General features: G+C 37.7%; 1 protein-coding gene across 4 annotated transcripts; it reads left to right on the top strand.

The window, feature by feature from the left end:
- Positions 1-561: 561 nt before the first annotated feature.
- Positions 562-23,535, top strand: LOC127152444 (arf-GAP with Rho-GAP domain, ANK repeat and PH domain-containing protein 1). Of its 4 annotated transcripts, none has more exons than XM_051093103.1 (23): positions 562-711; positions 2,051-2,148; positions 2,295-2,356; positions 4,174-4,423; positions 4,527-4,640; positions 5,708-5,833; positions 7,310-7,370; positions 7,463-7,583; positions 9,519-9,676; positions 10,260-10,366; positions 10,464-10,749; positions 14,970-15,152; positions 15,243-15,417; positions 15,622-15,666; positions 15,790-15,907; positions 17,793-17,892; positions 17,971-18,160; positions 18,239-18,284; positions 18,380-18,531; positions 20,229-20,438; positions 20,684-20,789; positions 22,509-22,656; positions 22,738-23,535. In XM_051093103.1, the coding sequence occupies exons 2-23, from the start codon at positions 2,051-2,053 to the stop codon at positions 22,777-22,779; spliced, it is 2,898 nt and encodes a 965-aa protein (XP_050949060.1). In that variant the 5' UTR covers positions 562-711; the 3' UTR covers positions 22,780-23,535. The 4 variants fall into 4 exon arrangements, with proteins under 4 accessions (XP_050949060.1, XP_050949059.1, XP_050949058.1 ...); XM_051093102.1 differs by having other exon boundaries at positions 620-711; positions 2,016-2,148; XM_051093101.1 differs by lacking the exon at positions 562-711 and having other exon boundaries at positions 1,661-2,148; positions 4,177-4,423.
- The last annotated feature ends 33 nt before the right edge of the window (positions 23,536-23,568 follow it).

Genomic DNA, 23,568 nt, shown 5'->3' on the forward strand with positions numbered 1-23,568 from the left:
ATTTGAGACTAAATGTTTTGTAAAATGGAAAATATGTATTTGCATTTTTTTACAGTGTGGAAGCATCTGTTTTGGTTTCTTCTTCGCTTGTGTTTTGGAAATTTTGTACAGAAGATGTGTAATAGCATCTCTCATGTATAACAATGGAAACAGATTCTCAGAGCACAAGTATAGCTCAAATATATTTAGACTTTTTCTAAGTATAAATCAAGTATAAGTGTAATTTTAAGTATATTTCTGATAAGTATATAAAGCACATTTCTGAGAAGTACATAAAAAGTATACTGAAAGTATACTTTCCTATTTTTAGTTTAAAAGAAGTATACTAATAGCACACTTGAATTAACTTCTTTTTCATAAGGGAAAACATGCCTAATAATTATGCACACAGTATATATATATATATATATATATATATAGATAGATAGATAAACCAATTACTATCCTCCACTATATACCATAATAGAACTGGACTAAAAGTGGAAACACGCTTTCTTCAAGGGCTCCATACTTAAATGTCCATACCAGTTGTTCAGCTTTCAATTTACCGGTAGGATGTGTCTTTCCGCTCTTGTCTAGTAGGGTTAAGTTCACCTGATTTTAACCCAACCCATATGCTCACGTCCGAGTGGAGAAACCGGTAAGACTCGCGGTACAAAACACGCTTCCTAACGCTTCCTTCATTCTTACTTCAAGAATAAAATCAACAAGGTAAGCTGCATCATCTCAGATATACCCTAATACCCTATTTATATTAGTCGATATTTTATTATGACTGTTTATACACTGAGTGAAAACACGTACAAACATAAGGAACATTAGCTACTGTATGAGCTAAGAGCCAAATCTACACTGGCCTACTATAGTTTAGTATATACTGTAGTTGTTTTTTAAGGATTATTAGGATTCCTTATTGTATCTGAACGGATTTGAGTAGTAACAGTAGTAGCACAGGTGAACAGAACAAACCGTAACCAAACCTGAAATGATACACATGAATTAGACTATCGATGGCGCTAGTAAAATGCTTTCTTGGTTATATTTTATAAAACGTGTTGTATAACAAGTGTTTATATTCTTATATTCTTAAATTCATACTTTAGAATAGATATCTCATGTACGAGGAAGTTTGTATATGTCGTAAACAAAAGGGGGCGTCATAAAAGTGACAAAAGAGTTTCACTTTAAAATGATAAGCTTACAGTGTGAGCTTAAAGACTAAATGGATTATTTGCAAATGATAATTGTTGCCTGCAACTATATTTCATTTGTATTTTCTATTAAGGTGGAGTTTTCCACAAAAAGTGGTTATAAAATGATTTACATGAAATTACATCACATTAAACATTGACATCATTTAATATTTCAAGTTATGACAATGTAAAAAGTAACTGAGAATATTGAATTATTGAGTTATTGAAATATGAAACAATGACTTTCAAGGACCTTTGAAAGGTTCTTCACAGTGATGCCATAGAAGAATCATTTTTGGTTTCACAAAGAACCATTCAGTCAAAGGTTCTTTAAAGAACCATCTCTTTCTTACCTTTGTATAATCTGAGGGACCTTTTCTGGTTCTTCAGATGTTAAAGGTTCTATTTAAACTAAAGAACTATTTAAACAAAAAACATTCTTCTATGGCATCATGAAGCACCTTTATTTTTAAGAGCGTAGAAAGAGCAGAAAGTGCACTGGGACAAATGCATGGAGTGAAATGTATGATGATTAGGACAGAACCATCATGGAGGAATATACACCTTCAAGGACTCTTCAAGCAACTTATAAATTGTGTATTATTAATAGTGCCTCATCTCATCTCAAATGCTGCTGAAGGGTTAGGCTATGAATGAACCTCACATGAGTGTGTCTGGAGGGTTTTCCCAAAATGTTGACCCAGAATGTCACGTCGTGTTGACGAGTGGAAATAATTCTCAGCTAAATACGTCATGTTCCCATGTGTGTCAGAGGAAATGAATTCCTGTTAATCTTGATGTTTTCATTCTTGCCGTTTCTAGTTGCAAAACTCGTTCATTACACTTATTTGCCTCAGATGTCTCTGTCTGATCCACCTGATATCATACCTGTGCCAAAGCCACGATCAAGATATTTAATCGGAGTAGGTGTAGGACAGCCGTCATCTAAAGAAAGGTGAGCTCATGGTGTTCAGCTGTTGATTTAATCACAAAACAAGATGCCTTCTTTGAAAGAATAAGGAAAGACATTTTTAAATGGATTCTAACAGGGTTGGTTACTTGCTCCTATCTTATATGTTATAAAACTCAAATATCTTACAGAAATGGTGTTGGTCAGTCTCCTTGTCCAGATGTTAAAGCTGATACACAGACAAAATCTAAAGGTACTTCTTATTATGTTTTCTTTGCACAATAAGTCACCACCCCTTTTGAAATATTCACATTTGTTGTATCCCTATAAAAGTTTGAAATTAGAAACTCATAAGTCTACTTTTACACAATGTAATATCCAAGTGGAGTAATGATTCTAAACAACTCTGGAAATTAATTAAAATGTAAAGCCATAAAATAGCATATTTAAGTTTACATTCATTCATTTAGCAGACAAGCTGTTTATCATAAGAGCCAAGTTTCAAGTATAAGTTAGGTTAGAAATTAAACGCAAAACATCAGCGAACTAGAGAATAAATAACAGGAGAAATTATAGGAAGTGGCTTTGAATGCTGCACATTGGTTTGTTATTTGGATAAGTAAAAGGAATCACCAACAGCCTCTTGCCTACCAGTTTGCACAACAGTGTTTCACTATATTTAACAAGCTCAGTCAAATTGGATGGTGATCACACTATTGATCAAATAATACTATTGATAGAATTTAAGCCCTGATAGTCATTGATCTTGACCTTTAGTCACTGTATATTTGCTTTAGCGGTGTGCTTAAGTTATTGTCATATTAAAACGTAAGGCAGAAGGCATTTTTATCTATTTTGCCTTCCGTCCAAGCTAAAGCAAGACCTTTGTTTGCCACACTCACATAGAGTTTGACATTTGCGGAATTATAAATACAAATGCTTTCAGTGTAATTTCAATTTCAAATCAGTGCCTTTTTATCTCAGAAATCAAAATAGTAAAATCACACATCTTTTGATCTGTATGAAATGTCCATCTTCAAGTTTTAAAGACAAAAATAGTTTCATTTACAGCAATAGGTTAGTGAATGAATTCAAGAGTAATCTTTATTATAAGCAAATTGAAGAGAATTTTGTGTTTGCAACTGATACCGATACTGTATTCTTTGCCTTGCATCTTCTGTTCTTTTGTTAAAAGTTTGCAATTGTAAGGCAGGTGTTCACTTACGCAAACAAGGTACTTTAGTTTTATTTTTAGTATGTTGTTCCTTTCATTTGCCTATTGTGTGTTATGTGAATTAATAAAGTCAGGTTAAACAGCCTCTATTGTTTATTTGATGTATGTTAAATCACTGAAAGGAAACGTTTTGCCACAAATGTAAATGATGTCATCATTTGCTCAACTGATAAAACAAGTACACTTTAGCATACATTTAAAGAGTATTTATTACAGAAAAAATATGCTTATGTGCAAGTGCTTTAATATGTTAGCACATCAAAATAGGAATCCATCTTAAGAGCGTGACAAAAGATGATTAAAAATGATTAACTACTTTGACATTATTACAAAAGTGCAGTTTTTAAAAGTGGATTTTACAAAAAGTCTTTATATACACCTAAGTGGCCTGTTATTTATTAATATTAAATTGTCTGAAAGTAATTTTTTTAAAATACACTTTTAAGATTTGAAGTGCACTACAAGCGCACATTCAGTACAATTAAGCACACTTCTTTACATGCAGTGTAGTTGACCGGGTGTTATGGAGCGTAAACAAGTAATATATAAAACACCATTGAAATATGTAAAAGTTGTCAATATTACTCATTATTTATTTTTATTTTTTTTATTTTTACTTTCATTGTTTTTTTACATTTTACATGAGCTCTTTAAAAAATGGGTGAAAATTCTTATGCATTTCACCTTTTGGCTTTGGAATGACAATGTGTGAGATGATGGTTATATATTTGGTTGAACTATCCTTTTTTTATATAATAGTGTGGGTGTTTGTCAATTTGTTTTAAAAGGACATCTCAAGACAAACCATTACTAAAAACGACTGCTGTCTTTCTCAGTAGAAACCGATATCAAACATGAGGTTAGCGTGGATGCTTCATTTAGACTGCGGCGTTCCATCTCTTCACCCCCTGATCCTCAAGATGTTAAAACCAGCTGCAGCGAAACGGTTCGATCACCAAGACCGCTCTCCATGTATATCAGTTCATCTCCAGATGCAGAAAGAACTGCTGATTCAGTCTTTTTTGATGATTGCCCTATGACTCCAGACTCGCTCAGTAATGATCACCACGATTCAGACAAAGCAAGGTAATGCGTCGGTACCGTTTCCCTTTCAACTGTGATTTCATTTTGCATGTTTCTTGACCAAACTTATTAGGCTTTGCTTACTACTGTTTTTATATTCTTGTAGTTTCATAGATCAGGCGATTGATGTTCAGACAGAAGTTCGCACCAATGGAGAGATCCATCAAGTTCCCAAATCACAGAAGCCTCCGAACAAACCTAACAAACCCAATAAACCACGGTACAGTATGATTGCATCTCAGAAAATGATGATTAAAATATCATGTGCCAAGGTCATAGTTCATTGCTAAATCAAATAAGAAAATACATTTTGCATACCATTAAGATTTTTAGTATTGTGACAATAAAAGCAAAGTTTCCCCAAAACTTTGCTGAAAGTTTACTCATCTTAATGCCATCCAAGATGTAGATGTAATTTGTTTCTTCCATCACTGTCTCACCAGTGGATCCTCTGCAGTGAATGGGTGCCGTCAGAATGAGAGTCCAAACAGCTGATAAAAACATGACAATAATCCACAACTAATCCACTCTAGTCATGAAGACAAAAATATCAGGAGAATAATGACTTAATTTTTTAAGTCTTTTTCTCACACTGCATGTTGCATGTAGACTACTTATTCACCCAAAAATGAAAAATTCCTAAAAATGAGCTCACCCTTAGGCCATCCAAAATGTAGATGAGTTTGTTTCTTCATCAGATTTGTGTAAATGTGTCATTCCATCACTTGCTCACCATTGGACTCTACAGTGAATGGGTGCCGTTAGAACCAGAGTCCAAACAGATGCTAAAAACATCCACAAAACAACTCCAGTCAATCAATTAACATCTTGAGAAGACAAAAGCTGAAACAAATCCACCATACGATGTTTTTAGCTAAAATACGAGTCCATAATTCATAGTAACATTTCCTCCAGTGAAAAAGTGGTCTGGTCTGAATCAGAAGAAATATCTGCACAGATCAAGCACCGTTTACAAACCAAAACAGCTCTTAACAAATATGTGGCTTGATTTTGATGTGAAAGGAACAGCTTTCATTTCCTAAGATGGACTGGAGTGGTGTGGATTACTTGTGAATTATTGTCATGTTTTTATCAGCTGTTTGGACTCTAATTCTGACGGCACCCATTCACTGCAGAGGATCCATTGGTGAGACAGTGATGCAATGCTGCATTTCTCCAAATATGATTAAGAAATAAATTACATTTTTGATGGTCTGATGAATGACCTGTAACAAACTGCATAGTCACTGGGAAGATCTTTAAATATCTTGAATTCTTGTTCTGCAGGGCTGCAACTATTCGCGTGAGCAGGAAGAAGCAGACGTTAACAGGGCCGCGGCAGAAATCCAACGCGTCTCACAGTGAGTGTGCGGTGGCACAATCCAGCTGGCTGGACGTATGGAAAGGACGCAAGTAACTAACGCTATACAATCCCTGAAATCGAATGCAAAACTTTAAAGAATGTCTGAAATGAACTGTCTGTAATTTATGTCTTTTAGAATTTTAGACATTTAAAAACTGCTAAATTAAATGATGCATTTCATGAAATAGTATAAATACTCAAGCATCTTTACATAAAATCTGAACAAATAATGTGTCCAAACGCATTGTGAAAAAGCAAAATGAAAAGCAGACATATAGTCCATTCATTCTAACAGCAAAATCTGCTGGCTTAATGAAATGGCTGAAAGCACTGCGATTTTTAAACGTGCACTATGTGGTGCACTTTAAAGGTTTTAATTTAAAGTTCATTTTAAATCATGTTTTATACTTACTTGTCATTATTTAAATGAGTACACTTATTTTGATGTGTTGACAAAGCACATGCAAAGTACTTGATTTTATTTTAGTTTAACCGTAGTGTATTATTTGATACTACATTTAAATAGAAAAGTATATTTTAGTTTACCACTTTTAACATTTTCAGAGAGAATAGATGCAACTATGAAATTACATGTAATGATGTACTGAAGTCCTAATTAAGCATTCTTAAGTTAAACTAATTTATATTACATTTTTGTTTCATAACATGCAGTTAAGTGTTGGAAAATATAACATACTTTTTGCAGTACCTTTTGCATACTTTTTTTAGTATGCAAGTAAGTAGAAGTAATATTGAAATTGTATAAAAAGATGCACTTAAGTCCTCATTAAATGGGTCAAAAAAGTCACTAATGAGTTTAACTAATTATGTTTATTATAAATTTAGCATTTATTTATATAAATGTATTATTTACTATCATAGGAACTGTTCATTTAATTGCAAATAACATGCAGTTAAGTATCTGACAACCTTGAATTCAATGTGCACTGAAGTTTGTTTTTAAGTATGTTATTTGCATAAGCACTCTTTTTGTATTATAAGCTGTATTGTCTTTTTCACAAAGGATAATACAAAGATGTAAATGTAAAACTGTGTTGTTTCAGGTAAGCGTAAACGTACAGTATATGTACAGAAACATTGATAGGGATAAATTGTATATCTCACACAAGGCAAATGTGTCTATGCTTTAGGAGTATTTATGCTAATGATGGGTTATGCCTATAGATTAAATCTTTTTTTTTTTTTTTTTTTAATTAGAGTAATTTTGAGCCCTTCCTAAAATGTGGAGTAAACTTCTTAAGTGCTTATTTTAGTTTGTGAGTGTCAGACAATCCTAAGCTCACACAACACATTTGCCGAAAATAGCTTCACTTCAGTGTTCGTGTCTGGTATGACTAGTTCTATAGGAATTTGTTTTTATTTAAAATCTTTGTGCTTAACAATAACATTTGGTGTGAAAGGGCCTTCGGGAGACCCATCATAACCCTGCAGGGAACAAACAGTATGGAATGCAAACAAAAGAAAAAAGGGATTATATTTGTGTTCAATTTGTATGTGTTTTGTAGGCACAATGTTCTATGGGTCACTCTTGATGGACATCTCATGTCAATGTGGAAAAAGCGCACAGTGAGTTGTTTCATAATGGCATGACTTTTTTATACAAATTAAATATATATTGCAACTACCTATTTTAAAACCACATTTTCAATGTGCTCCAGGACAAGTTCACAGAATATGTGTTTCACGTTGCAAGCATCACCAGCATACGTGAGCAGGATCAAGGACGCTTCTCCATCTATTTACAGAAGAAGCACTTTGAATTCATGGCTCACAGTGATGGTAAGAAACCGGAAACAATGTCATTTCTTGGAGAAATCGTTTTTCAGAAATGATAATTGTGCAAGAAACTGAACATTATTAACAACATTATTACCTGTAATCCAGAGCCTCTGGATACTCAAAAGATCTTTGACAAAAAAAAAAGGCAATGCAAAACCTGGGCAAAAACAACCCAGAAAAACAGCCGGTAAGCCTATGAAACGAAAGGTACAAGACAGGGCAAAACACAAGAGGGGAAAAAGGGCAGAAGATCCACAGACTACACCAATTACAAGTAGAAAAACAAAATGATCCAGCACAGGACAAAACACACAAATAAGAAAGTGGTGATGTAAATTAACCAATAATCAGGTGACAAGAAAGGCAGGATCAAGCCAAAGATGAACAGAAGAGCACACGGAAACCAAAACAAAAAAGCTAACAACAAGATAAGATAAAACAGCACATGGCAAACAAACCTTCACCCGCCAATGCACTCAAACTCAGACCCCGGCCCTGACATATCATCAGGAGCCACGGGGATTCATTTTGCGTTGCTATTATTTGCTTGATTTGACTCTCAAGTGATGGTTTGACTAAAGGACAATGGGTTTAGCTAAAAATCTTTTTTACTGTTTCAACAGAAGAAAAAAGTCATTTACATTTTGTATGGCCTGAAAATTAACAGCAAATTTTCATTTTGCGGTGAACTATCACTTTAAAGGTGCAGTATGTAATATCGACAGTTAGTGGTTGAAATGGCTACTGCAGTCTAATTAGAGAGCGCTGTTTCTCCAGTCACTCCTCCTCAGACCACAATAGTATGTTCCTGCACAACTGGAGGCTGCAGTTTCAGGACCGCAGATCTAGGACCGCATTTCTAAGACCCTATTTTTTGTGACAGCGCCATCTAGAGGAGACCTGATTCAAGCATAAAACAAAAACTATTCATTTTTTTATCTTTCCATCTTTTTTTTAATGTAAGACCTGGTGTGAACTTGTGTTCGAGGCGGTGTCAGCAATCTCCATTTAGCCTTTTTAGCTGTGGAAAACAGTTCATTGTTCTGCTGAATGTTATAAACTAGCATTTGTATTCAAATTATCTTACATTTATTAGTGTACCAATAAACACACCAAATTTGTAGCGCAATTGTTTTACCGTTTATTGCACTTTATGCGTGTCACACATCAGACATGAATCGCTGTGCTGCGGCTAATGGACTGAAGTCTCGCAAAGATACAAGTCTTTCTTTACAAGAAAGCTGAATTTAAAACCAGAATATATATAGAATATATTGAAATAAATTAGGTTAAATATTTCAATCGGATTTCCAATGTTAAGGCTATGTTAAGGGTTAGGAGTTGTTTAGGACAATAATTAAGTGTATACAATTAAACAACTACATATTTCTTTAAAATATAATAACATACAGAACTGAATAGCAAGCGCTATTAAGCAGTATAAGAAGCTAATACATACAGAAATACAATAAATAGAATAATACAAAAAACAAACAAACAAATAAAAAAACTGTAGGGTCCTAGAAATGCAGTCCTAGAAATGCGGTCCTGAAACTGCAGCCTCCGGTTGTGCAGGAATACCCTTCTCCCTCAGACTCGACGCTCACATGGGTTGCCAGATCTAACAAGTAACGAGCGCAACTTACAGTGTTAGCCAACGAGCCTCGCGGTGTAAGGTGATGCGTTTTTTAATCCATGTTTAATGTGCCTCATTAGATTCAAAGGCTGCAGTACGCTCTGTTTTCCACCAACTGGCAACCCGGGCTCTCTAAATATTATTGGGTAAACTGGCAGTGGACAGAGTCACACAGACCAAAACAAAAATAGACATTCCGACACGGAATCCACATTTCAAAGCAGATTAATTGGCTGATGTGTTTTTCAGAGAAACAAATATGTGAACTTAGCATGTCCCGTCAATGTGTTGTGTCATAGCTGTGCGGGAGGGCTGGTTGAATTCTCTCTACGCCACTCGTGGGAGGGAACCCATCACTCCACCCAAACAACACGGATCGCTGATCATGAAAGACCCTCGGAAAAAGGTGTACACTGCTATCCGTGGACACTACCTGTGGATTTACAGCAGCAAAGAGGTGTGGAAAACTGCTTTTTACCATCAGCCTTTCAAGAACATTTAAGAGATCAGTGATGATCAGAACTGTCAGGAACGCAGCTTTCAGCAAATGGTTTTACAACAGTTACTAAACCAGATTGTGGCCCCTTTTACACCATTAAAATTGCTTTCCATATCATTCAAATGCATCATGAACTGCATTTTTAAAAAACGTTATAATGTTCTTAGGTCTACTTATAATGTTAGCCAGATTTTTACATAAAAAAAAAACATCAATTTAGAAGTAACAGAGGCACTCAGTTGTGATAATAAGGACGTTTTGAGTTCTGGAACTTACAGGATGTTTTTATAGAACAATGACCTCTTACATGTCAAAGATTAAGGGAAATTTAATTTTTCAATTCATGACCCCATTCTTGAACTGTATTGTTTAGTAGCATGAAGCAACAAATGATTGTTAAAAGTGTGTTGGGACTATGAGAAAAAACAATTTCAAATGTTGCATATGCCAAACTTGAATACTTGGCTGTGCATGTTTTTTTCAGCTTGACTGTAGTCATCGACAAGGGACGTTGGATAATTGAACTTGTTTGAATTAACAGGACTTCAATATAGGCCTTGGCATGATGTGCGTGTCTATGAATATAGCGTCTGTGAAAGCGACAGGGCGTCACAGCTTCAGTCTCATTACTCCATACAGGACCTTCAAGTGAGTGTCTTCTTTTCTCACCTCTTACGAGCACATTTCTGTGCTCTGCATGCTTTGTTTTCTGTTGGTCGTAAAGTAACCTGATACGTTTGTTTAGTTTCTCTGCAGACTCTGCTAAGGAGTTGGGCGTGTGGCTGGAGAGTCTGAATGAAGTGATCCGCAGCGCTCTGTCCTACAGCGAGGTGGCACTTCGACTCTGGTCGAGTCCCTGTAATAAAGTTTGTGCCGACTGTGGCGCTGCCAACCCGGAGTGGGCGTCAGTGAACCTGCTGGTGGTCATCTGTGAGGCCTGCGCAGGTGCACATCGATCCATGGGCAGCAACAGGTCCAAAGTGCGAGGTCTCAAACTAGATAATAAGGTTTGGACAGAGCCTTTAATTCAGGTGAGTTAGTGTTATTTTCTACTTATTTTACAGTGCTCTGAAATTGAATGACATTGTACTAATTTGCACATTTTTAAAAAAGAAAGTGAGTTGTATATGTAAACTAGTGTCCATGAATTAAAAAAAGGACATCAACTTCAGTGGTGTTGCATTCTCTGCCATTACTCTATCCATCCATTTTCCACTTCTTATTTGGGACCGGGGTGTGGTGGCAACAGGCTGGGTAAGGACTCATCTTGGGGGATCCCAAGGTGCTTCCAGGCCACCAAAAGATATAATCCTTCCAGCATGTCCTGGGTCTGCCCTAGAATCTCTTCCCAGATGGACATGCCCAGAACACCTCCACCCGGAATGTATCCAGGAGGCATCCTTACGAGATACCTGAACCACCAGAACTGGCTCTTTTCAATGTGGAGGAGCAGTGGTTCTACTCTAAACCTCTCCTGGGTGTCCGAGCTTTTCACCCTGTCCCTTAGGGTCAGCCCTGTGGAGAAAACTCATTTCAGCCCCTTGTACCTGTAATCTCATTCTTTCAGTCTTGACCCGAAGTTTATGACCATAGGTGAGGGTTGGAACATAAATTGACTGGTAAACGGTTCGCCTTTAAGTTTAGTTCTCTCTTTACCATGATGGTCCAGTACAACAACCATATTACTGCTGCCGCCACACCACTGCTGCCTGTCAATCTCATGCTCCAGCCTACTGTCACTCATAAACAAGTTCCTGAGGTATTTGAACTCCTCTACCCGGGGAAGCAACTCACTCCCTACCCAGAGTGGGCAATTCACCCTTTTTCAGTTGAGAAGCATGGTCTCAGATTTGGAGGTGCTGACTCTCATTCCTGCCGCTTCACACTTGGCTGCAATCTGTCCAAGTAAGTGCTAAAGGTCACAGCCCAATAAAGCCTAAAAGCAGAGATGCTACTCTAAGACCCCCGAACTGAACACTCTCCGCCCCCCAGCTCCTGTCCATGAATATAAACAGGATGGGGGACGGCCCTATGGAGTCCAGGACTCACAGGGAACAAGCTTGACTTAGAGTCGACTGTATAGAGAGCAGCACGACCCCCACCCCCACAAGCAATCCCGGGGAACATGGTCATAAGATTTCTCCAAATCTACAAAACACATGTAGACAGGATAACTCCCATAGTCCCTCCAGGACTCTGGCCAGGGTAAAAAGCTGGTCCACTGTTCCACATCTGGGACGGAATCCACATTGTTTCTTCTACAGGTGACATTCGACAGTCGCCTGGATTCTTCATTCCAGTACTTTGGCATAGGCTTTCCCAGGCAGAACACACCCTCTGGTCTCCTTGTCTGCCAGTCACCAGGCACTGTCCCAGATTCCCACACAAGAGTGTAAAAACCAAGACAGCCCAACTTCATTCAGGTCCATCTCAGGCTGAATCTTGTCCACCTCTGGCGCCTTGTCACTTCAGAACTTCTTGCCTACCTCTGTAATGTCCACCAGGGAAGTGAGTCAGAATTCTCTTGAATCATCCATCCCTGTCTTAGCTTGTGAGGGTATGTCCTCTGGGTTCTAGAGATCCTCAAAGTGTTCTTTCCACCTCCAGGCTTTATTTGCCATAAGGTCAACAAGTTCTCATCCTGACTTGCAACAGCATGGACATGTCCACGCTTTCCCTACCTCAGCCTTCTGATGGTTTGCCAGAACCTCTTTGAGGCTGACCAAAAGTCTGTTTCCATGGCTTCTCCAGTCTCCTCCGACATCGAGTTTTTGCTTCCCTGACCATGGCAGCTGCAGTTCTTCTAGCCTGCTGATACCTGTCGGCAAAACCGGGAGACCCACAAGTCAACCAGACCTGAAAATCAACAGGGCCAGCTCGTCCATGTCCCCAGTCTCCCCTGGGAGTGAGGAAGTGATTCTCCGGAGGTGGGAGCTTGAAATTTTCTGGACAGGATCCTTGGTCAGACAATCTAAATTAACACTCACTATTCATATGGGTTTCTTAGGTCTGTCTGGCAGACTCCCCCACCATCTTATCCAACTTGCCACTAGGTGATGATCAGTTGACAGCTCTGTTCCTCTCTTTAATTGAACATCCAAAACATAAATGTGCAGTTTCGATGAAATGACTACAAAGTCGATCAAAGTCCTTTGGCTGAGGTGGTCTGGTACCAATGCTGAGCAGAGAAGACTTGTGAGTATTCCCACCCCTGTTTGACACCTCTCACCCTGAGCAATTCCAGAGAAGGACAGAATCTAACCCTATCTAGGAGTTTGGTTCCAAAGCCAGACCTGTGCATAGTAGTGAGGCCAACTATATCTAGCTGGTAACGCCTAACCGCCTGCAGTAACTCTGGCTTCTTCCCCAATGGAGCAGTCTCATTCCATGTACCAAAAGCTAGTTTCCACAACCAAGGTCTAGTCCATACGGGTCCCCCTTGCCTGCTGGCTGTTGTACATCACACTGGTCTCCTACGTTTCTCCTTGCAGGTTGTTAGCACACAAGGAAATGGCCCCATGTTATTTTTTTGGGCTGAGCCCAACTGGGTCTCATGGGCCAGAGCCTGGCCACCAGATATAATGTAATTTGATGAACTTTGCACTGTTATTTAACTGAACTGATCTGAATAACAACAATATTGTTGACACTGTTGTCTCTGAAATTGTTTCATATCATAATTTGATGTCATTTGCTGAACTTTGCACTGTCATTTAACTGATCCCAAGCTGCATAAGGACACTATCTGCTTTAATGATATGAGTGTGCTTCATAACTAATGAACTTTACAACCCCTTACGAAAAAGATGCAGTGTGCTATTAGTATACTTCTTTTAAACTAAAAACAGGAAAATATACTTTCAGTCTACCTTTTATGTACTTCTCAGAAATGTGCTTTATATACTTATCAGAAATATACTTAAAATGACATTTAAGTATACTTGACTTATACTTAGAAAAAGTCTAAATATACTATACTTATGGTAAATATACTATCAATATACTTATACTAAATATACTATACAAATATACTATCAGGGCTATACTTGTGCTCTGAGAAGCTGTGTTTTTATAGATAAGAGAAGCTATTACACATCTTATGTACAGAATTTTCAAAACACAAGTGAAGAAGCAAATACATATTTTCCATTTTACGAAACAGTCTCAAATACTAAAAAATGCTATTTTCTTGAAACTATATAAAACCCCTTGTCAGACGAACAAAATTACCCCAAATGTTGTCCCAACTTGTCAAACACAGTTGTCTGAACAAAGAATTTGAAGGCTTTGTAAGTTCCCAACGTGCATTGCAGCATAAATAAATTATCCAGTTACTGTTATAGGATTATTGTTTTGCTGTTTGCTGACTTCTTTTTTTTTTGTTGTCATTTTATCATTATTGTTATTTGTTGTACTGTGATATAAAAACCTCATCTTTTTAATATTTGCTGATTGCCACTGTTCTTGAGGGTTGTGTATCTAGTTTTGAGGCCTAGATTCTTTTCAACCTCTTATATCCATTTCCTGGATGTCTTAGTTTTGTAAAATGCTTTACAAACAAAGACGACATTGTCTGTATATTAGACTGATTTATTTATAATGATTCGTGTGTTCAGATATTCATATAACAAAATATATACAAATTAATATCTAGACAGGGACATTGTAGTGTACTTAAGTATGATTTAAAGTTCACAAAATGAGTAAACTTGCAGTATAAAACTACTAAACCAGTAGTTTACTGAGACTATACTTCAAAGTGTACTAAAATGCATAAAAAAGTATTTAATTAGTAAACTATCGGTATACCTATAAGTTCACTTGTAGTGTACTTGTAGTACAAACTGAAAACTACTGTTTACTACTAGCTTACTACTGTTATACTTAAAGTATACTTAAAGTATACTTTTATATACTAGAAAGTGGGCCAATTTATCCCAAGGAGTATTAAAATAGTACACTTAAAAGTATACTACTAGTACACTGATATTTGTATACTTACTACATAAAGTATACTTAAAATATACTTGAACTTTACTGAAGTATACTTAATAAAATAAACTTGACGTATTCTTCTTTTTGGTAAGGGACATTCACACCGTCATAGAACTAAACTGAATCAACACTGAGCTAAATTGAGCAGAATAATGTCACTAAAGATCTGCTTTACAACTGTTTTCTTGTTTCTAACCATGAATGTGCTTTGAACCTCAAATGTGACTTAACCAATGCACATGTTTGATGTTTTCAGTTGTTTTTGCTGCATGGCAATAAAGCTGCCAGCAGCATTTGGGGTCACAACATCCCTCCGACGGAGCAGATTAGCCCTGTCGCCTCTCCAGATCAGAGAATGGAGTTTATCCTCGCCAAATACCACAAAGGACTCTACCGCAAAGCTCACCCGCTCTCCGCAAACCAGAAACTACTTGACCAGGTCAGCATGTAATCAAAGCACCCTACCAGCTAATTAGTTTCACACTTATCACATGCTGATCAATGCGTTGTGTTCTCTGTTGCTCCTCAGAGGCTGCGTGAGGTGGTTTGTGGTCCTAATGTGGAGGAGACGCTGTCTCTGCTGTGCTCTGGAGCAAGAGTTTCATGCATCAGCACAGATCCCAAGCTTCAGTCCGCCATCAGCGTGGCCGAGAGTGCTGGACAGGGCCTGCAAGCTGAATTACTACGACAAAACGAGTTTGTGGGTTAGTTGAGTCCTGATCAGGACAAATTCAATTCCTGGTATATCAACAAGTGCTTATTTACGTTTTATGGCACATTTGAACCTCTTTTTGAACATGTCTAGGTCTGTTTTTGTAAAGCCATTTTTTAGCGCAATTGATTCTTTTGTTCTAATGTAAGTGTAATATTCTCATGTTTTTCCTATTTCATTTTGTTCTGTTTTAAAGAGGCACCTGACTTTGAGCAAATGATACCTGCAGAGGAGCAGATAGGTAAGATGCAAAGCCTTCAACAGTATGCCTGTCCTGTCTGCTTTATTATCAAGCTGCTTCTTTTAAAATGATGATGCAGCTATACAATTTCTGGGTTTTCTTTCTCTCTTTCCAAATGTGTAGAGGAGCTCCATGGAAAGCTGGATGAGGAGCGTTTCTTGTTCTCACAGGAGAATGAGTCTGCAGCCTGTGATGTGCTGGATTTGAAAGAGGTCATCTCAGTGTTCGACTACTCTGCAGGGTAAGAACATGACGCAATATTTCAAGTATACTGTCTCAAAGTTAAGGCAGCATTAATGCAGCTGTGCGTTATAGATATCATATGGACAAACCTGTGTTTAGACACATTGTGTTTTTAAGGGCTATGACTTTAATGTGCCAGTTTAGTTCATTATACAAAATAACACAATGTGAACGGTGTGATTGACAATAAATAAGTTGCTATGGATTGTAGGTCAGCACTGGCTTATGTTCAATGAGAAATTGTCTTCTAAACCCAGCTAATGCCTTGTAATGCCTGTTTCAGTGACAATTAGGGCCTGAGCACCGATGGTGTGAGGACCCTATTGGAATTGCTGTTTCTTTTTACTCTTCTTCAAAATGAATCACAATTTCGAGGGTCCAAACATGCTTGAAAACTCATTAAATTTTGCACACACCCCAAAAATTGTGAAAATTTGCATCTGATATGGGTTTCAGAAGTGGGTGTGGCAAAATGGCTCGATAGCGCCACCTATAATATTTCAACTAAGTGTGCTTTGAGCTGCGTGTTCAAATTCGGTAGACACATGTAACACACTAATACTTAAATTAAATTAAAATTCCCTCGGTACGAAACCCAACAGGAAGTCTGTTTTTTTCGGCAAGTTTTGTGCCGTTTTTGCCATTTTCAGGCGTTGTATTTAAACAAACTCCTCCTAGAAATTTAAACAGATCAACACACACCATTTGGTCAGTGTAATCTAAAGCCCTTTGTGGTGTTAAATTGCAAATATCTTGCGTTTTCGTTAAAGGGCGTGTCTGTGGCAGCCAGACAAACTGCGAAGTTTAGCCAGGAAACAGGAAGTTGTTATAATTCAGGCATACGATATCCAATCTGCACCAAAATTCACATGCTCGATAAGAGTCCTGGCCTGAAGACATCTAAAGGCCAATATTCAGTTATAATAATAGCGCCACCTGCTGGCAACAGGATATGTCATGTTTTACACTAACTCAAACATACCATGTTCAATCTGCACCAAACTTAATATGTTTGATGAAAGTCCTGTCCTGAAGACATCTTTGTCATATTCCTCCTATATTTACCACTTCAAATCCATATTGCACAACATTCGCTGTTTTCCTAAACCCACTAGGTGGTGGTGAGCCCGGGTGCGAGGGCCCTGTCAATGTTGCTTACAGCTTTAATGTTCATTTGGGAGCTTTTTGCATAAAATACTGAGATTTTTATGAAGTCAGCCCAAAATCCCTTAAATGTTAATTACAATTAAAATAAAATGTATTATAGTTTACATTAATATTAAATGCAATTAGCTGAACTTGGAGTGTTTTTTGACCCACTTAAGTAACAAAATATATAATTTAATAATTACTTCTATCGCCTTTGAAATATGATTAAAGTGTACAGTGAATGTACTGACAAGAATTTATGGTCTAAAATATACTTAAAAGTCATTTCTATTGAATGTTGTATGTTATTTATTTAAATCTATCTGTAATTACACTTTCATAAGGATGACGTTCCAATTTAATACATATGAAATATTTTAAATACTGAATAATACACTACAGTTTAAATGATAGTCAAGTACGTTACATGTGCTTTAGTATTTTTAACAGCGTTTAAAAAACTGTTTACTTTTTTAAACAGTGTTAAGAAACAGTCCCGAAAGTGTCTCTCCTTAAGTACCCTCAAATGACTTTTTATTTCACTATTATTATATTATCTGCAAGTACAGTTTTTTTTTAAATCTACTTAAAGATTTGAAGTACACTACAAGTGCACATTCAATACAATTAAGCACACTTTTTTCATACTAGAACAGGGGAAACCATTAATATTTTGTTGAGTAGAACATGAAATTTATTCTGGATGTGTAATAATGCTACTGTGCCATTTACAGGCAAACGCATGAGTTTGAGGTGTTATCGCTGACAGACAGACTGATCTGCAGGGCAGACGGACGGGACGCCCTCCTCAATCACATGCTGCACATCATGAAGGTAAAACAACATCTCTGTCCTCTGCACTTTCTGCTAGTAAACTGGCAGCGGCGACTGATGAGACGGTGCTGTGTGTAGATTGTGCTGGCGGGTGCCGTCGTGGACGAGGATCTGCTGGGCGTCTGTGCCGTGTCCAGAGTGTCCATACGGGAGGGCGCAGCGCTGCAGTGTGCTGAAGTGTGGTGCACCCTACAGGACGGAGAGATGAGCATTCACTCAACACAAGGCTCCACAGACACAGTGATTCTGGACAGTCAGACACGCTGCCGTCAGTATCAGAGCCCGCATCAAATCAATCAATTACTGTCATAGTAATGTCAATTAAACAAATATGTCTTCTGTGTAGATCTGCAGCAGTCAGAGAACTGCATCCTGCTGGAGCTTCCTGACAGGTCAGTGTCCTGTAGACAGAATGATTAAGAAAAGATCAATTAATGTTAACTGAACATGTGAAAGCATTTTTGACCACCGTGTGTGTTTGGTGCAGGACGTTACACATGCAGTTTGAGCTGGAGCACAGCTGTCTGTGGTGGCATAAGCTCTTGATGAGGGCCGTGAGCTCGACCACAGACGGACAGAAGCTTGCGGGATCCGTGCCCTGCTCTATAGACAGGTGTATTTCTCACATCACACAGTATGGTGAGTCACGACCTGGATGAAAGATGAAAAAGCACAAAAATACATTAAAGGAGAAGTCCACTTCCAGAACAACAATTAATGTACAGATAATGTACTCTCTTGTCATCCAAAATGTTCTTCAGTCGTAAAGAAATTATGTTTTTTGAGAAAAACATTTAAGGATTTTTCTCCATATAATGGACTGATATGGTGTCCTGATTTTGAACTTCCAAAATCCAGTTTAAATGCGGCTTCAAACGATCCCAGCTTATATACTTTTTAATGTCAAATACTTGTCTTGTCTTACTCTGCCTGGACTGTTTTTTTTCCGGTTCGTGACAGTTAGGGTATGTCGAAATATTCCCATCTCTTGTTGACCCTCAACTTCAAAATCATCCTATATCGCTGTTTTACCTTTTTTGTTAAGGGTGTTTGATCTTCTTTGCATGTTCACTTTGCAAACACTGGGTCGGTACTTCTGCAGTGATGATTTTGAAATGATTTTTGAAGTTGACAGAGAAAATACTATTGGAGTTTTCGACATTCCCTAACTGTCTTGAGCCAACTGTCAACTGTTTTCAACATAATAATAATAATACTAAATGTTTTTTGAGCAGCAGTTCAGAATATTAGAATCATTTCTGAAGGATTGTGTGACTGGAGTAGTGATGCTAAAAGTGATGCTGATTTTAGCTTTGAAATCACAGGAATAAATTACATTTTAAAAAATATTCAAATAGAAAGCAGCTATTTTAAATAGTAAAAATATTTCAAAATGTTTTTGCTGTACTTTGGATCAAATAAATGCAGGCTTGGTGAGCAGAAGAGACTTTAAAAACATTAAAAATCTTACTGTTCAAAAACGTTTGACTAGTAGTGTACATGCAGCTTCAGTTTGAATAATTTTAATATAGTAAAACCTCTGTGCCTTATTGCTTATATGTGACCCTGGACCACAAAACCAGTCGTAAGTAGCACAGGTATATTTGTAGCAATAGCCAAAAAATACATTGTGTGGGTCAAAATGATCGATTTTTCCAAAAATCATTAGGATATTAAGTAAAGATTGTGTTCCATGAAGATATTTCGTAAAATTCCTGTCATAAATACATCAAAACCTAATTTTCGATTAGTAATATGCATTGCTAAGAACTTCATTTGGACAACTTTAAAAGGGATTTTCTTAATATTTAGATTTTTTTGCACCCTCAGATTGCAGTTATTTTCAAATAGTTGCATCTTGGCCAAATATTGTCCTGTCATAACAAACCATACATCAGTGGAAAACATATTTAAATGTCAATTTCACAAAATTTGCCCATATGACTGTTTTTTTGGGCCGGGGTCACATATAAAAAGGTCATCCCTTTATGAGTATATTTAAGTATATGTAAGTATATTTACAAAAATCTAGGTAACACTTTGGTTTAGGGACCAATTCTCACTATTAAATAGTTGTTTGTTAGCATGCACATTACTAGCATATTGGCTGTTTATAAATACTTATAAAATACATATTAATGTCTTATTCTGCAGGATCATATTCTAGATCCCTTAATCCCTTAATGCTGGATTAAGCAGTCAGCATCCAGGACCACATATTAAAGAAATTGAATAGAACTCGAAATATATACTAGAAATGTTTTGTTTGTTATAAAAACACCAAATTGAAGTATCTTGTAAGATGTTTCTAAAGAGAAATGTTTTGTTTGTTTCAGGGTTGAAGGTGGAGGGTTTGTATCGGCGCTGTGGTGTCGCTCTTCAGATCAGTAAACTTGTCGAAGCTCTGAGCGTTTCTCCCAGAGGAACAGTTCTGGAAACAGACGAGCTCTCCGTCGTGGACATTTCAGGAGCTCTGAAACAGATCCTACGGCAGAGTTTTGAGTTAATACCAAACACACACAAACAGCACTGGCTGAAAGCCGCTGGTACGTCTGTTCTCTGCCATCATTACTCTAACAAATATGGCTTTGCATTGCACATGATCTTTTCCCGGGTTCTATGTGCTAAAGTTTTCTCAAATGGTCATTGATGGCTGTATTGCTCTTTACACTGTATTTGCTCAAGCTTTATCATGAGTACTCCACATGGCATGAAAGATTTGTCATGCATGCATAAATGTCTTGTGAAACATAAAAACTGGTGGGTATTGATTATATAGTTGTCTCCACAGGTCTGTCAAATGAAAAACAGAGACTGCAGATGTACCGCAAACTGCTTAAGCAGCTTCCTCCAGACAACCGTGCGACTCTGACCGCTCTGTGTGGACACCTGCATGTGTAAGACAACATACAGCTAGAAATACAAATACAGGCTTATTAACACTCAGTATGTAGCTGTGAATATGTAGATATGTACATTTATAAATCTCAATAAATTAATGCAAGATTGAATGTTCAAGTCTCACATATTAACAGACTTTTTATGTACACTGACCAAAATTATTAACGCAACACTTTTGTTTTTGCCCCCATTTTTCATGAGCTCAAAGATCTAAGACTTTTTCTATGTAACAAAAAGGCACAAAAGGCCTATTTCTCTCAAATATTGTTCACAAATCTGTCTAAATCTGTGTTAGTGAGCACTTCTCCTTTGCCGAGATAATCCATCCACCTCCACATGTGTGGCATATAAAAAAAAAACTGGAAAACCAGTCAGCATCTGTTGTGGAGTTGATCAGGTTGTTGATTGTGGGCTGTGGAATGTTGGTCCACTCGTCTTCAATGGCTGTGCAAAGTTGCTGGATATTGGCAGGAACTGGAACACGCTGTCGTATACGCCGATCCAGAGCATCCCAAACATACTCAATGGGTGACACGTCCGGTGAGTATGCTGGCCATGCAAGAACTGGAATGTTTTTAGCTTCCAGGAATTGTGTACAGATCCTTGCAACATGGGGCCGTGCATTATCATGCTGCAACATGAGGTGATAATCGTGGATGAATGGTACAACAATGGACCTCAGGATCTCGTCACGGTATCTCTGTGCATTCAAAATGCCATCAATAAAATGCACCTGTGTTCGTTGTCCATAACATACGCCTGCCCATACCATAACCCCATCGCCACCATGGGCCACTCGATCCACAACGTTGACATCAGCAAACCGCTCACCCACACGACGCCATACACGCTGTCTGCCATCTGCCCTGTACAGTGAAAACCGGGATTCATCCGTGAAGAGAACACCTCTCCAAAGTGCCAGACGCCATCGAATGTGAGCATTTGCCCACTCAAGTCGGTTACGACGACGAACTGCAGTCAAGTCGAGACCCCGATGAGGACGACGAGCATGCAGATGAGCTTCCCTGAGACAGTTTCTGACAGTTTGTGCAGAAATTCTTTGGTTATGCAAACCGATTGTTGCAGCAGCTGTCTGGGTGGCTGGTCTCAGACAATCTTGAAGGTGAAGATGCTGGATGTGGAGGTCCTGGGCTGGTGTGGTTACACGTTGTCTGCGGTTGTGAGGCCGGTTGAACGTACTGCCAAATTCTCTGAAATGCCTTTGGAGACGGCTTATGGTAGAGAAATTAACGTTCAGTTCACGGGCAACAGCTCTGGTGGACATTCCTGCAGTCAGCATGCCAGTTGCATGCTCTCTCAAAACTTGTGACATCTGTGGCATTGTGCTGTGTGATAAAACTGCACATTTTAGAGTGGCGTTTTATTGTGGCCAGCCTAAGGCACACCTGTACAATAATCATGCTGTCTAATCAGCATCTTGATATGCCACACCTGGAAATAGGAATAGGCCTTTGTGTACATAGAAAAAGTCTTAGATCTTTGAGTTCAGCTCATGAAAAATGGGGGCAAAAACAAAAAGCGTTTATAATTTTGGTCAGTGTATGTAGTCAGGTGTTACATAAACTTTTATTTTATTATTATAAAAAAATAAGCCTGCTTTGTGTATACATTCAGATTTTTACAAAATGATTTTAAAATAAGTTTTCAAAAGTATGTGAAGTTGTTATAAATCATATTTCTATCCGCTCTCTCAGTGTTCAGATGCACTGTCAGGAGAACCGCATGACGGCTCATAATCTGGCAGTGATATTTGTGGTCACGCTGTTCCAGGAGCTCGCCATGAACGCAGCCTTGGTACAACTCACCAAAGAGCTGATCGTATATCACCCTGAGATCTTCATGGTGAGCTTGCACACTTAATTAAACATCACATTGTCATATTAATGTCATAGAAATGATTGTTTCACCTGATGTTGTGTGCAGAATCGTGTGGAGACAAAAAGAGAAATCATCACTGTATTCTAGAGCTCACCATTTCTCCTTACGATCTCATGGATGGAATAACTTCATCAGCATTATGACTGTGTTCCTTTGGCTGCCACATTACAAATGACTTTAATAAGACTATTAAAAAACAATTCATCAAAAAAATTCAGGAAGGTTATTCAGGATGTAGATGAGTTCTTCATCAGAAATGTGTGATCCCATCACTTGCTCACCAATGGATCCAATGGGTGCCGTCAGAATGAGAGCTGATAAAAACATCACAATAATCCACACCACTCCAGTCCATCAGTTAACATCTTCAGACAAAAGCTGTGTGGTGAATTGCGTGAACTATTCCTAGTGTTGTTTTTGTCACTAATACATTTAAGAAACTCAATGACTAACATTGAGGAGAGAGTATGGAAAATAAGATGGAGCAATAAAACCTCACTTTCAGTGGATAAAAAAAATAGCAGAAAATGCTGGTAAATCCACTTGCACATCTACAAACAAAGCGATGGGCTGCTCATATCATAACAACCATCTAAACAGATGGTTATAATGAAGTAAATGCTTAAAGGGACAGTTCACCCACAAATGTACTCATCCTCAACTTATTCCAAACCTGAATGAGTTTCTTTCTTCTGTTGCACACAGACGAATATATCTTGAATATTTTTTTTCCATACCATGGAAGTAAATAGTTACCAGCAACTGTTTTGTTTCACATTTTATGTCACAATATATTAACAGCCATATTTAATCATATTTATCATGCTGCCAGTAATAGTGTCCAGTGTTGCATATATAATGTTGAAGTGCAGAATG

Source organism: Labeo rohita, chromosome 21 (assembly GCF_022985175.1).
Source record: "Labeo rohita strain BAU-BD-2019 chromosome 21, IGBB_LRoh.1.0, whole genome shotgun sequence".
Lineage (NCBI taxonomy): Eukaryota > Metazoa > Chordata > Actinopteri > Cypriniformes > Cyprinidae > Labeo > Labeo rohita.